This window comes from Hemibagrus wyckioides, linkage group LG12 (assembly GCF_019097595.1).
Source record: "Hemibagrus wyckioides isolate EC202008001 linkage group LG12, SWU_Hwy_1.0, whole genome shotgun sequence".
NCBI classification, from domain to species: Eukaryota; Metazoa; Chordata; class Actinopteri; order Siluriformes; family Bagridae; genus Hemibagrus; species Hemibagrus wyckioides.
The window spans coordinates 10,551,449-10,567,111 of NC_080721.1; the positions used below are offsets into that span (position 1 = coordinate 10,551,449).

At 40.1% G+C, this 15,663-nt stretch overlaps 1 protein-coding gene across 1 annotated transcript; it reads right to left on the reverse strand.

The window, feature by feature from the left end:
- Window positions 1–4,799: 4,799 nt before the first annotated feature.
- On the reverse strand, window positions 4,800–14,026 carry sdhaf3 (succinate dehydrogenase complex assembly factor 3). The gene is made up of 2 exons (XM_058404478.1): window positions 13,614–14,026; window positions 4,800–7,288 (listed from the first exon to the last, which is right to left on the reverse strand). Exons 1-2 carry the CDS (start codon window positions 13,788–13,790, stop codon window positions 7,094–7,096), a joined length of 372 nt encoding a protein of 123 aa, XP_058260461.1. The 5' UTR covers window positions 13,791–14,026; the 3' UTR covers window positions 4,800–7,093.
- Window positions 14,027–15,663: the final 1,637 nt, after the last annotated feature.

The following is a 15,663-nucleotide window of genomic DNA, read 5'->3' on the forward strand; positions in this document are numbered from 1 at the left end:
ATCAGTCATTATGTGCAAAGCACGTTCCAGGCACAGCTCATTTGCATTTAGCGACACCCACAAAACTCCATAAGAATTCAAGCGCATAGATGAGACCAGAGCACGACATGAACAGTGCGGGGAAATGTGAAAGGCAGAAATGGAAATTATTTTGTCTCACTTCTATGCCAATAAAAAAAAATGTAATAATGCATAGAGTTTGAGTTTTTATTATTATACTAGCAGTAAATAAGTGTACGGATTACCAAAATAGAGATCTCAGAGGCTTTGGTGAGATGTGAATTCACTTGTGTTTCACTTCATGAAGATTTCAGACCTTCAATTAGAAGATGCCAACCCTGCCAGGATGCTGAGTTGGATTCCACTTCTTAAAGATTTCAGACATTCGAAGAGAAAATGCCAACCCTGTGAGGATAACCGACTCCTAATCAATACACAAAATAACATTCTACATATGCTGTATGGAGGAGTTGGTGTTGAATCTATAATGAACTCAGATGTTAAGCTCATTTGTGAGGAGCTCCTGGTTACCAACTGACTGTATAAAGTAGAAAGAACGTTATTTATGATCAACCTCTCCGGTTTTTATGATAATTTATAATCTCACACTCCGTTGTTACCCAAATGAGGATGAGGTTCCCTTTTAGAAGAACTGACGGGGCATGAAGCCTTTATTATCTCCACACATACATTACAGCACAGTGGAATTCTTTTCTTCACATATCCCAGCTGGGGAAGTTAGGGTCAGAGCACAGGGGCAGCTATGATACAGGAGCAGAGAGGGTTAAGGGCCTTGCTCAATTGCCCAACAGTGGAGCTTGGTGGTGCTGGGGCTTGAACCTCGATCCTCCGAGCAACAACCCAGAGCCTTATTCACTTGAGGCACCACTGCCTAGTGGTTTGAGTCTGGTTCCTCTCAAGCTTTCTTCCTCTTACCATCTCAGGGAGTTTTTCCTCACCACAGTCACCTCATGCTTGCTCATTAGGGAAAAATACAAATAAATTTGAAATAAAAGTCTAATATTAATCTTGAACTTTTTGTTCTATATTTGAATTATAGAACATAATTATTTTTGTTCCGTATCTGAATTGAACTTAAACAAATGGAGAAGATGTTTACCTCTCCTCCTATTGTCATTAAAACTTGGTATAGAATTTTCTTTAAAAATTATCATTGGCATTTATAAATGTCTTTGCATTCATGTGTGTAAGGTAATAAATAGTGTAAATAATGCCTGAGAGCACAGCACAGCTGAGTTACATGTAGTGACGCCCGTAGGCACAGGCCCACAAAAATTGAAAGGCAAAGCTGCAAATGTCTAAACAGGTGAAAGGGAGGATCTTAAAACTTCCAGTAATGCAGCTCAGCCATTGTGTCAGGTCAAAAACATCCGCAGCGAACAATATGCCGGTACCAACACTTCTCGCATTGAAGTCACCGGAATTTCAATCATACACACTTGTCCCTAATCTCACACACTCACACACCCTTTATATACAGACTCTCGTTTAATTTTATTTCACTCTGGCTGTGAAGTAACTTTCAGTGTGTGTCTATCAGACCTTATCAATCTCTGCATGTCAGCTAAAGTAAACTAGCGCTGAACCTTCTTCCGTGTATAGGGTGCTATTACGCTTGTTCGAAGGGTTTGAAAGGTTATTGTGGTCTTGTATATCTTAACTTAAGTGATATGTTAGGAATATCACAAGTCTTTTGTTAAGGCTCTTCCTGTTAAATATTCGGATTAATTTTGCTCGTATTCTGTTTAATAAATAAGGTCCACTGTGTGTAACTGGTTATTTTTTGTATAACCACTAAAACTGATTTATCCCTTTTCAAAAGGTGTCATTAATCCTGGAGTTAGCTCTAAATGGACAGCAACAAGGAATTTTTTAAAATATATGTTATGTATGGTATATGTTATATACATGGGGTGGTGGTTAAGGGTCTGGGTTGTTGATTGGAAGATCAGGGTTCAAGCCCTAACACTGCCAAGCTGCCACCATTAAGCCCTTGAGCATTAACCCTCCCAGTTCCAGGGGCACTGCATCATGGCTGACCCTGTACTCTGACCCCCAAACCTCCAAGGATGGGATACAGTATAAGAAGAAAGAATTTGCAGTAATGTATATGCAACAAAGGCTTTTTAACTTAACAACTATTATGTTTGCACACAATGAATCCTTTTATCACATCATCACATATTGTAAAACCGTAGAGATTTCATTACTAACAATGCTTACAGCACCACTAGAGCTGTACTGAAATAAGTTTTAAAAGTACCAGTATAAAAAAATAGAAGAAGTATTAGAATTGAACTCCCAATTATGCTGTGGAAACTGATGCAGTTGTGTGGCTGGTGCTTCAGGAGCAAGATTAATAACCTCATGAATTCTGATAAGTACCAGAATATTTCAAGCTAAATTTCGCTTGCTTCTGCCAGTAGATTACGACTAGGTCACGCATTAGTCTCTACAAGATAATGATCCCAGCGATACTTCCAATTCAACACAGAAAATGATTGCGAGACACAAAAATCAATGTTTTGTATTGAACCACCTGCACCTTTAGGATATATGGAGTCCGCGATCGTCTACAAGTGTCTCAAACCTTGTTAGACATCGCAGGAAGAGGTGCAGTGCTGAGAGAGGCTCTAGAGAAAATGAATTGGTAATTAAGTTTTTAAATAAAACACAATGACGTCTGCTATTATTGAGTTTTTCACGAAGGGTGCCGATAACTATCGATTGGACAGCAGGTCTTGGTGCATAATTCCTATTCAGACTAAATTATTCCACATTTCTCATGTTTTTCCATGAAACGTCAACTACTATGCGTTTCAATAAAACAATGTAACATCTATTATTATTAAATCTTCATAAAGGGTGCCAATAGTTAATGGACAGCATGACAGCATCCAACTTGCTCAGGATAATTCCTCTTTAGACTAAATAATGTTACACTTCGTACGCTTTTCTATGAAACGTCAAATATTATGAGTCTAAATAAAACTGATATTATCTATTATTGAGTGTTCATGAAGGGGGCCAATAATTATGGCGCGGACAGTATGTATCGGTGCACTTGCTCAGGATAATTGCTGTTCAGACTAAATAATTATACACTTCTCATGATTTTTGATGAAACATCAACTGTTATGTGTTTTAATAAAGCAATGATTCTTCTCCTGTTAATGAGTTTTAATGAAGGGTGCCAATACTTATGCACAGGATGCGGCTTGTGCTTTCCCACGAAACGTTATCGTCCTCTCGTCGCAGGCTGACAGTCAGCGTGTGATGACACTAAGCCCTTTGTGTACTTGTGTTCCTGCGCTGATGTGTCTGACAGGTGTGCATCATGCTGAAAGCGTTCATATCTAAATTTGTCCCTCAGTAGATTTGGCTTTGTCAGAGCATCTACATCCTGCTGGGGTCAACAGCTCTCTGTCAAGTGCGTGGATGCTGGGAAACGAGATTGGGATGTCGGGGCTACTTATTAGCACGTCAGTCAAAGGAGCAACTTCATTCTTCATGCTGCCTCCTCGCATTAGACTCCAGATGAGACGAGGCCTGATCGATTCCTAGTTCTTCTCCATAGTGGTGAGGACCCCATGAGCTCCAGGGTCACCGGTGACGGGGAGACGAGGAGAACAAATCTCCAAGGAGATTGATGTCACCATGGACAGCGGAGGATCAGAAGCATGTAACTAGCTACAGAATAAAGGGCACCATTTCAAAGACGAGGGGAAAAAAATGCTATAAAAGAAATTTTACATATAACATTTTTTTGTAATAGAGAAATGACTTGGCTCTCCTCCTTTCTTTTCATTCTCATAATGGACTTTTTTGGTAAATAATAGTACTTTCTCTCAAAAAAATTAGACACGCTCTGCTCTGAGGAAGAGAAATAGTGGACTGTAATTTTTAAATTAATTTCCTATAGCTTCATCCGGCCCATAATCATCGAAATGAATTTTAAATGGTGCAATATGAGCAGCTGGAATGGAGAAACCACATTAAAGCAGCAGCTCCACTGAGATTCACTTAAATAATTCACTTTAATACTGAAATGCATGGGCGTTCCACCAGCTATTCATACTGTACCCATTACGGGTCATTAGAAGGCTTGGCACTTACGGTCCCCTCCAGAAGTATTGGAATGACCAGGCCAGTTGTGTTGTTTTTTGCTGTATGTTGAGTTATGCCATTATTCATGAACCAAGAAACAAAAAAAAGGAAGGGCCCAGGATTACACAAATGTATAAGAAAACAAATCTAAAACAGATCAGAACGCAGAAAATCGGGTCTCATTATGGTGGTCACCCAAGAAGAGTAAACTCATGATATAGTAAATAGCCATGCACCTTATTAACATCCAGAGAACGCCGGGTTTATGAACACAGCTCAACCAAAGCATGGTGCGTTCGCCGGACCTGTGAATTCAGTAAAAAAAAACCCATACAAACAAACAGAATTGAGCAGAAACGATAAGTGTCATCCTTTAGACTAGCTGAATAAGAGTTGGAGTACGTGATTCACACGTTTGATGGCCCTCAAACCTCTTTTGCTTTACAGAATGACACAAAAATAAGATTCGTGCTTTTCGGAACAATAGCGAATGAGTCATCTCTCCGAGTCGAATGCTACCGTGATTCGTCCTCTTCTTCCACACGCCGTATCGTGATGAGGTTTCAAAAAAAATAATGAAAAGAAAAGAGACACAGAGAGAGGGCACTATGGTGAAATGTCTTACTTTAATTAGTGTCAGCTTGAGTTCTGCGAGTTGCACAAAACCCTCTTTAATATAAATGTTTTGCTAATATTTGGGATTGTTTTAAACTCTCCCTGAGCTCCGACCGTTCTCTCTTTTATTGAGGACAACCCAGTTAAAAGAAAATGATTATTTGTGAATATTTGTTGAGTACGCTGCATTCCCAGGAACAGCCTGTGTGCCTCCTGAAGATTTTATTTAAAGAACTGGTTTTAGTTGTAATCATTTGGATGTCATTGTAAATTAGTCAGATCGTTGTCTGTTGTGCCCAGGTGTGTGAGTCCAGCCTGCTTTTCTTCAATAAGACGAGACGCTGCTTTCTAATGTCCTGTGACAATGTGGGGAATTGATTTGCAGTTTCTGGACGCTTGAACCCGAATATGTTTGTTTTTGTTTGTCTTGTTTCTTCTCCTACGGATAGTTTATTACTTTTCTGCTATTGCGCTAACTTTTAGACTCATCCATCATTTTTAATATTAGGGTTTATAGATAGAAGGACAGTAATGTGCTCTCTGTGACTTGTGACTCTGTTGGTTGTTGGTGGTGTCACATGAGCCAGACCGGTGTGTGTGTGTGTAGCTGAAAAAAAAACTGCTGATTTCCACAGATCTCTGGAGTTTATATGAAATGGTGTGAAAAACAAAAAACATTCGATGAGACAAGATCTGCAGTGTACAAAGCTGCTGTTTAGAGTCTTGTGTATTTATTGCCTTGTGTGTTTATTGTCTAGTTTGTTTGTTGACCCATGTGTGTTTATTGTCTTGCGTGTTCATCATCCAATGCATTTATTGTCTTGTGTTTATTGTCCAATGTATTTATTGTCTTTTGTGTTTATTGTCCAGTGTTCATTGTCCAGTGTCTATTGTCTTGCGTGTTTGTTGTCCTGTGTTTATTGTTCAATGTCTATTGTCTTGCATGTTTATTGCCCAATGTGTTTATTGACCTGGATGTTTAATGTCTAGTTTGTTTATTGTCCAGTATGTTTTCTGTCTTGTGTTTATAGTCCGTTGATTTTATTGTCCTGTTTGTTTATTGTCCAGTGCGTTTATTGTCTTGTGTGTTTATTGTCGTTTGTTTGTTGACCAATGTGTGTTTATTGTCTTGCATGTTCATTGTCCAGTGCGTTTATTGTCCAGTGTTTATTGTCTTGGGTGTCTATTGTTTTGTGTGTTTGTTGTCTGGTGTGTTTATTGTCCTGGATGTTTAATGTCTAGTTTGTTTATTGTCTTGTGTGTTTATTGTCCAGTGTGCTTATTGTCCAGTATGTTTTCTGTCTTATGTGTTTATAGTCCGTTGATTTTATTGTCGTTTGTTTGTTGTCCTAGTTTTGTTTATTGCCCTGTGTTTAATGTCCTGTGTGTTTAATATCCTGTGTGTTAGTCTTGTGTGTTTATTGTTCTATGTATTAATTGTTTCTGTAACAGTCTTATGTACCCTTCTGTGCTGCACCCTGGTCCTGCAGAAAGGTCATTTTGTTCCACTCGGTATATGAGCTACACAGGGGAACGAGAATAAAAACCTACTTGACTTGCTGTGGTAATGCATTGTTTATGGCAGTGGTCTGAGCTGGACGGCCAGATGACAGGAAGACTGGTTCTAGACTGGTTCTAGATGACAGAAAGGTTAAAATATCTGGAATAATCACTTTTTACAACCGTGGTGAGCAGAAAAGCCTCTCATAACAGTAAACCATGTTATACCTTGTAGTGGATGATCTACAACAGCAGATCATCACATGGAGTTGCACTCCTGTCAGTCAAGAACAGGAATCTGAGGATACTGTGGGTTTCAGTGGAACATTTTTCATCATTGAAGGTCTTTACAATCCATGTTATTGTAACTTAAGAGAACTCAAGTATCTCCTTTTTACATTACATTACAAAAAGAAGACACTGAACCGGAAGCAAGCTTGTTATCACAGCACACCGATTTTCTGTATGTCATGTTGGACGAGTTCATCTAAAGCGCACTGAACACTGAAGGTCTGTCAGCTTTATATCAACAAAATCACTTGCTGGCTAATAAGGTTTTCTCCTTCTGCAACTCTATAATCGAATTAAAAGAAAGGAGGCATTATTGATTTGCGCTTTAGATTTGCATGCTTGGGGAATGGTGAGCGCCTCCTGAGAAGATGTTGAACTGTCTGTGAATTTTTCCTGGAAGATAATCATGCTTGTGAAGGAAACATGGCTTTTTTTGTGTCTCGGGGCAAAAAACAAACAAACATCATTTAGTTCAATTAACATAATGTATAATTATATAATTAACATTCTTAATGTCCACAGGCGATACGTAAAGCATAATACGAGTCAGTTTCGTCTCTCATTTTGGTGGCCCGTCTTCCTGGACGTCGAACTGCCGTTTGGGTTTGGTGGACTCCAGCATCAGCTCGTAAAGCTGCCCGATCTGTTCGTCCTGAAAGTCTCTGAGCTGACGCTCGGACAGGTCGGCCCCGAACGCCAACTTTCGACTTCCTGCAGCCTCGAGGACCTGCGTCTGTAGCGTGTCTTTGTAGTCCTGCAGCCACAAATAAGACATGTGGATCAGATCAGAGGAACAGACAAGACAAGTCATTCATAATGTAAAGAGTTAGTGTGTTGTATGTCATTTGGGACACAGGTATAGGATCGTAACTGATCCCAAACCTCCAAGCAGAACCCTTTATTAAGGTTGTGTGGGTTGAAACACTTAGTGGTCAGAGGCCAGATTTGTTCAAGCCAACAGAAAGGATACAGTAACTCAAATAATCACTCTTTACAGCCATGTTGAGCAGAAAAGCATCTCAGAACACATCAAACCTTGAGTTGGATAAGCTACAACACCAAAACCATGAATCAGAGGCTACTGTGGACATCATTCATAGTGTAAAGAGTTAGTGTGTTGTATGTCATTTGGGACACAGCTAGAGGATCGTAACTAATCCCAAACGTCCAAGCAAAACGCTTTATTAATCATACCGGTTCCTCATCAGTGCAAACACATTTCTGTCTCTGTAGCTTATTCTGAAGTGTAACTGAGAGGAAAAAAAAACTAGACACACGAGTGAATTTCTTGCACTCCACCAAAAAGTATGCCATGTTCTCCAATTATTTTTTCACATGGGTTAGCTTTCCTCTCTCCGTCTCTTTGTATTACGTGTAGAATAAGCGCGATGCATGCTAACTGCCTTCACAGACAGACACGGAGAGATGCAAGGACAGAGTGATATCGATTTCATATAAAAGAATCTGATGTCTTTTATTTATTCTTTTTTTTAATGGGGGGGGGGGGGGGGGGTTCCACTGAAACCGTGCGCCAGGATCTGGACGACGGAGATCTAGAAAGCGTGTAAGGTTATGGAGTCATAAGTTATAATGGAGGTCAGACCCCGAGCGTGACCCGTCTCCTACGTAGCGTGTACTGAAATGTCTCTCTCAGTGCAGCAATTACTGACTCGTACGACCACGCTCTGCTTTTTTTCCCCCATACATCACACAAAGTTCTTCTCTCTCAGCAGACACCTGACACTGACTGGGCACAAAATAAATAAATAAATAAATAAATAAATACGTGTCCGAACTCGCCGTCCGATCGGCAAAGTGACAAGATATTTTGTCGCGTCTTACGTCAAGAAGCGTAAACACGACGATTCCTCTAATCCGAGTGTAGACAAACGTCATTGTGGATTCTTCACCACAGACTATGGTAGCGTACGATGAGCTCATTCATAAAAAGGAAAGCTTAGAGTCATCCATCCACTCATTCATGAAATGTCGTGGAGATTTGGACGCAATTCAATTTCAGGAGCAAGGACCTATTTGTCTGAGAGACTTCCTTCCCTACATAATGTAATTACACTGAACGTTTGCCAAGCAGCTATATTTTAAGAATCACTAGGATTGTTCAACGTCCAGGTTTTGGCGGCGTTCACGCAAAGTCTAACGCGGGTAGTGATGTCATCAGTCTGGAGTAAACTGGCTTTCCCAAGGGCAAAGCACTTAAACAGATCTGTAAAAAAAAAAAAAAAAGAAAGGAAAGAAAGTAGCGTGTACTGAAGTGATTGGTGGAACCAGCCTGCATAATGATTATCGATTCGCAATCTGTCTGTGCATACATTCTCCTCAGACGCCGTCGCCGCCTCTCAGATATACTGTTTAGTATTACATCCATGGAAATGTGGGCTCGCATAACAGCCAGTGGTTTTTCAGTTCGTGAGAGTGTGTGTCGAGCGCTGAGAGAACTGCGAGGTCAAATATGATGATGAGCTCTATCTATCACAGCGCAGGTGAAATTCTCCATTCCGATTGGTCGGAAGCGGCTCTGAGAGTAGTTCCGGCACTTTATTAGGATCATTCGTGCAATCGGTTATTTAATCAGCCAATCGTGTGGCAGCATTTTACTGCATCAATTCATGCAGACAGAATAAGAGCTTCAGGAGGAATTCACATCAAACATCAGAATGGGGGGGGGGGGGCTGAAAAGCATCTCAGAATGCAGAAAACATTAAAGCTTTAGTTGGATAGGCTACAACACCAACAAGAGGGCACAGACTTACTAACGTGAGAGATTAGATTAAATTAGATTAGCTTAGCTTCTTCAACTGTACATTTTGGCTGATCCTATGATCTCCGTATCTTTCCTGTAGGCTTGAACCAATCTGGCTGTTTTCCTCGCTCTCATCAACGCACTGCTTCCACCCACAGAACCATCACACATAATGGTGTTCTTGTTGTTGTTTATTCACACCATTCTGTGTAGACTGTGTATGATAGTGGGGGATGTGGTAGCTTAGTGGTTAAGGTGTTGGATCTCTGATCGGAAGGTTGAGAGTTTGAATTCCAGGTTCACCAAATCACCACTGCTGGACCTCTGAACAAGATTCTCAACTGCACAACATGTAAACTTTTGGAATAAAACAAATATAAGTCGCTCAGGATAAGAGAGTGGACACTCAAATCAGACTGTCCGGTGTAACCAACCATGTCACCGTGAACACTTTTTTTTTCTCGGTTCTGATGTGCGACATGAAAATGAACTGAAGCTATTAATCTGTATCTGCCTGACCGTATACATTGTGCTGCTGCCACACGATTGGCTGATCAGAAAATTGCGTGAAGGTAGGTGTTCCTAATAAAGTGCTCAGCGAGTGTATGATATTGTTTCTATGGTAACGGCTAATTCCTCAGGGATCGTATGGCAGGAATTCTATATCATTAGAAAACAGGAAATCTGATTATAAAAACAGTCAAATAATCGCTGCTATTTTTATAGAGTGCAAACATGAGCTGTGTGAGAAGGTGGAAAAGGGGGCGGGGCTTCCAGATGGTGTTTGATAATATTGAAGAATTCCTGCACTTTTATTTATTTATTTTTTTTTTTAAATATTTTTACTTTTTAGGGAATTTTGGAATATACAGCGACTTAAAAATGGATCTTTATTCTGAATTTTCCTTCTTTATTAAATAAAAATGTCACTATTGTGGTGTAAAAGAAACAAAACACAACAACCCTGCTTCCTTTTTCTCCAGATTTCTGAAAGATCACGCTGTGAGACTCTTTCACCGAACTTCCTTCTTCTTTCAGGATAAACGCTGTTTAGTATCGCGCGGAAATCTTCATCATCCCGAAACATTCGCTTGCGAGTTCATTTAACGTAAAGGAGTTTGGTCTTCTGCTTCATTTAACACACTTGATTGACCTCAGTAACTAATTACCAAAGTCGAAATGGGCTGAATTTTGGTTTTGTAGAAGAACGAAGACACAAATCAGTGTTTAGCGCCGGTGCATTTCATGACCCGAGCCTGACGCACACCATGATTTACAGCAAACAATCAGCTAAAGTGTCTCTCAAATTAAATCTGCTGTTTGCTATTATGTGCATAAAGAAGTGCAGCTATACAGGATATTACACATATCTTCATGGATGGTCATCTGTTTGACTGAATATTTTGCGCTCAGGATCTCCTGGCAGGAATTTCGTGTCAGCTGATGATCTGATGATTATTATTTTTATCCTAAATGAAACAGCTCCTGGTATTTCATGGCTGTAAATACATGGCCATGTGTGTAGATGGGATTTCCATCAGTTTGAAATGTTTGGACAGATATGTCGAAGCTCCAGACCTCCCTGATAGTCACTTTGAGCCTTTTATAGCAAGCAATCAGCTAATGTTTGTTTGGGTTTATGTGAAGCAGGAACATCACGCCATTTCCATTTCCATGTGATCTTCTGCATTAGTGAGCGAGACGTCGATTTCTCTCACGGCTTCATTTTCCTTACTGCTCTTCCTCACTCCACTTCTACCACCATCTCTCTCTCTCTCTCTCTCTCTCTCTCTCTTTGTTTTACTCTCTGTCTCATTCTCACTGTCTCTCTCTCCTCCTTTCTCTCTCTCTCTCTGTATTACTCACTCTGTCTCTCTCCTCCTTTCTGTCTCACTCTCTCTCTCTCCTCCTTTTTGTCTCACTCTCTCTCATGCTCTCCTGCTTTTTCTCTGTTCTTCTTCCCTCCTTTCTGTCTCTCACACTCTCTCTCTCTTTGTTTTACTTTCTCATTCTCACTGTCTCTCTCTCCTCCTTTCTCTCTCTCTCTGTATTACTCTCACTCTGTCTCTCTCCTCCTTTCTGTCTCACTCTCTCTCTCTCCTCCTTTCTCTCACTCTCTCTGTCTCTCTCCCCTCCTTTTTGTCTCACTCCCTCTCACACTCTCTCTCTCCTTCTTCCCTCCTTTCTCTCACTCTCTCTCTCCTCCTCCTCTTTATATATTTCTCTCTTTCCTCTCTCTCTCTCTCTCTCTCTCTCTCTCTCTCACTTTCCCTTTCTCTTTTTTCCTCTCTAGGGAAAGCTTGTCTGGTGCAATGTGGCCGATTTATTAGGCGAGGAGAACTCTCCTGAGCCTTCTGCAGTAATTGGATTAGAGCGAACACTCAGTGCTCCTAATCGTATTTGGAGACTCGCTCAGCGCCTGTTCCCGGCTCCGCTGCCGCCCTTCCGGACCCCCTTTTCCCCACTTTTCCCTGCTGTGAAGTGCTTTGGAAGGCGAGCTGGAGTGGCGAATCGTCCACTTCTCCATGAACCGAGAGGAGCAGCCACTCCAGGAAGCTCTTACTACAATTAAACACGGCACAGCACTAATTCTACACTTTGTTTTAAAGTGTTAAATTAAAGGCTTTAGCTTCCGTATTACAGTTTATAGACTTTATATGGTTACTTGGGGCATCAGCTGGTCCACTGACTTGGGTTTTTCTCAGTAGAGAGTAATATGTTGGAATTCTTTGCTGGAAAAACAATCCCAGCAGCGTAGGATAAAAATATTTGTGTATATATATATATATATATATATATATATATATATATATATATATATATATATATATATATATATATATCTCTGTAGAAATAATTTTTTTTTAAAAATTGAGTTTTTTGGATCATCATGTTCACTTTAAGCTCCGCCCACTCTACAAAATCACACACATCATGACATATTTACTTAAAAGGCTTATTTCCAGATGCCATTATTATGTATAGTACTACAATAAAATAAAATAAAGTAAAAAATAAAACTTCTCCAACTTGTTCCTATCCCTAATTAAAAGCTTTCTGCTTTTAAGAATTTCCGAAAATTCTCCGTCATTGTGGGATTTATGCTGCAAAATGTCAAAAATGCAGCCAAGAAACTTCTCTCTGTCTTTCTCTTGAAAACGTTCCCACAGTGAATAAATATATGAATTTGAACATAATCCAAAGATTAAGTGTTAAAACAAAGCGTCATCTGATTAAATAAAAGCACGTTGTTTCGAAAAGCTCTCTCTCTATACATAGTACATATGTTAGATCATTATAGAGCAGACTTTTCTGGAGGATGTTACGGTGATTTAAGGATAATGAGAGAGGTATTATTAGTGCTAGTGAATAATGACTCTCATGCAGATTGAAACACGCAGCTATTTATGCACCTATCAATGAAACTAATGGATTAAATGGTGCAGAAAACTCGACAGAGCTCCTCCGTGTAGTTGTCTCTTCCCCCGTTTGCACAGACAGACAGCAACCGAACACCTTCAGAGTTACTAATAGCAGGTGAGCGAGTTTCATCTCTGACAATTCAGGAAATCGGATATAAGAGGTATTAGCTCATTAACTGCACCGACAACATCCTGTCACTGAGTAGTAATAAAAATATGAAAAAAGAAAAATGCTGCTCGTCTCCACTGCATTATCTGAAACATTGCCACTCTAAACAAGGCTTGAAGCTCCGCCCACTTCTATCATATCATCTCACATATCCCTGAAAAGATTGTGTCCTGATTCATGTCATTGTAAAGAACACATCAATTGTCACAGTGAAATAAATATTTAAGCAATATATTTGTACACGTTTACAGCATCTATATATTTGATCGAGTCTATAATCACCTCTAGTATCTCCTCTTACAAAGCCCTTAATAATAACCAGGTCTCCAGGACAGTTTGATGATTTTTCTCTGCTTCTAACACACCTGTACACACACCTGTACAGCACGGAGTGTGTGTGTGAGTGGAAAAATCATCAAACTGACCAGAAATGTTACAGGTAACTGTCTGGGCAGAGTTTTGCACGTTCTCTGTGGATTTCTTCCTAAAAAAAAACGTTTATAGGTTGATCAGAGACTATAAATCACTGCTAGGTCAGAAACTTGTGTCCTATTCATGGTGTATTCCTCACGTCCAGCGTTCCTGCGATCCGCCGTGACCCTGACCAGGATAGACCTCATATCTAAAGATCAATGAATGACCAGAAATGGAGACACCTGGTTTAGCAGGTGATGGTGTAATGTGGTGCATGGCGCCACCATGTGGCTTTACTGATGATCCTCTTTACCTCCCATTCCTTCATGAAGTACTGGACTTGCTCTGGACCTGCAGATTTGTGTCTTCTGAATTCCTCCTTCACGTACTGATCTCCGAGAGTCCTTAGATCAATGGGCATGAATCTGTGCAGCATGAGGATCCTCTTATACAGGGCTCGGACCCTGGACACGTGGGCTGGACTGGCCATAACAAGGGGGCAAATGTCCTCTAATAATTTATATATATATATGTGTGTGTGTGTGTGTGTCCTATATGCAAGACTAGCTTACTTATGACGACTTACAGCAAGGTTTTCTCTCTACATTCATTTATATACATCCATGTTATTGTTAAATATCCATCGTTACCGAATGAACAACATTGTAAGAAAATATACACATAGACAAGTACACGATGTCTCTAACCCCAAATAGCGCAGTGTGTGATATAAAGTGCACTCGATGTACTATTAAAGCCGTTATTTAGCACCCTACAAAGTACACCTATGAAGGGAGTACAGTGGTGTTTGTAGTTCAGCCCAACGTCCTTGTAAACCCGGAAGTAGCTCTCCGTTTCTACGTTGGTATTTCAACACAGCCCAGTTTCATGTTATTTACTGTCCTCTGCTGGCTAAAACACGTCTGAACAAAATGGTGGATGATCGTGATAGCAATGATTTTTGTCAGAAGTTGCATTTTAAGTAATGGAAAAGGACAAAATAGAAATCATAACAGTTATAATTCGATGAATATAAACTATAATTCCATATGGAGACAGCACAATACCAAGATTTTCTTGGTGCTGATGTCGGAGCTGACGTTGACGATAGCTCGCTGTTTTTTTCTTAAACACTACCAAGCTTTAAAATGTCTTTTTAACCAAAAGTGAAAAACACACTTGCAGCCTTCACCCCCAAAAAATATTAATGTGAAAAATAAAAATCAATCCTAACAAAAAAATCCACACCAAGACTTGTATTCATATCTAAAGATCGCCGGCGAATTCAACAGAAAATCATTGATCATAACATTTTATATGATATCATATTAAAAAAAAAAAGTAATGCAAATTTTACTAGATTTTGAGGGATTTTCTCATCCCCATTTCCTTCTGATTTCCAACTTTTATAATATTGAAATCCCACATAGCAGACGGATCTGGCATTAAGCCGGCACTGCTGGCGGAGTTCTGGCATGGCAAGTGGTATGTCAACCAGATGCGGACCTGCTCTGGCAGTGATGGCACTGTTTATATGATGGCATGCCAGATTATGGTTTGGTTCATGTGGTGTGGCCCAGTGCTTGGCTTTGTGCTGGCCCATGTTTGGCCCACCTCTGTCAAAACAGATATGGGCCACCACATTCTTTGGGGTATGTGGGCAGAGTGTCAGTGCATTGTGTGGGCCAGATCTGGGCCAGACCTATTTTGCTATCTGTAATTGTTACTGTCTACCAAAATAATCCATCGTGTGAATTAATCAGCTCATATAAACACCACAGTACTATTAAATTTTTGATTCTGATTAGTCAGAAAGTGTCAAGTGGAAAAAAAGCCCCCACAGGTTTGTGTTTATTTATTTATTTATTTATTTATTCCCAGATCGCAAGACCCTGCAGCGGATAGTGAGGACAGCGGAGAAGCTCATTCGGCGTTATGTGTCTTGTTTGTCTGCACTGTCTCGTCATCTGCACTTGTATGTTTAGTGTTAAAGAACTGCATCTTGAAGTATAGTTTAGCTCTATGTTTGTCCGCGTCACCCTGTACCTTGTTATTTGTTCTGTGTAGCACCTCTGGCATGTACTGCGTCAGCTATATATGGTTGAAGTGACAAAAAAGCTTCTTTGACTTTGACTTTGTTCGAATATGCTGATGTTTCGGGGTATGGCAGACGCTCCACGTAGAACCATTAAAATATGCTTGTAAATGGTGAAGTGGAAGGAGTCTCCAGTGTCAGCACTTTGTAGCAGTCAGAGGTAAAGCGTGTAAGTTTGGAAGCTGTGGTTTCTTGGTAACGTAACATTCTGTATTTATTTTTCTCTTATTATCTACAAAAGAGAGAAAAAGGCGAGGCTGGTGATGTA

Coding starts and splice junctions, on each gene's coding strand:
- sdhaf3 (XM_058404478.1), bottom strand. CDS start 13,790: ATGGCCAGTCCAGCCCACGTGTCCAGGGTCCGAGCCCTGTATAAGAGG. Junction 7,289..13,613: donor ACTTCATGAAGGAATGGGAG/GTAAAGAGGATC, acceptor TTGTGGCTGCAG/GACTACAAAGACACGCTACA.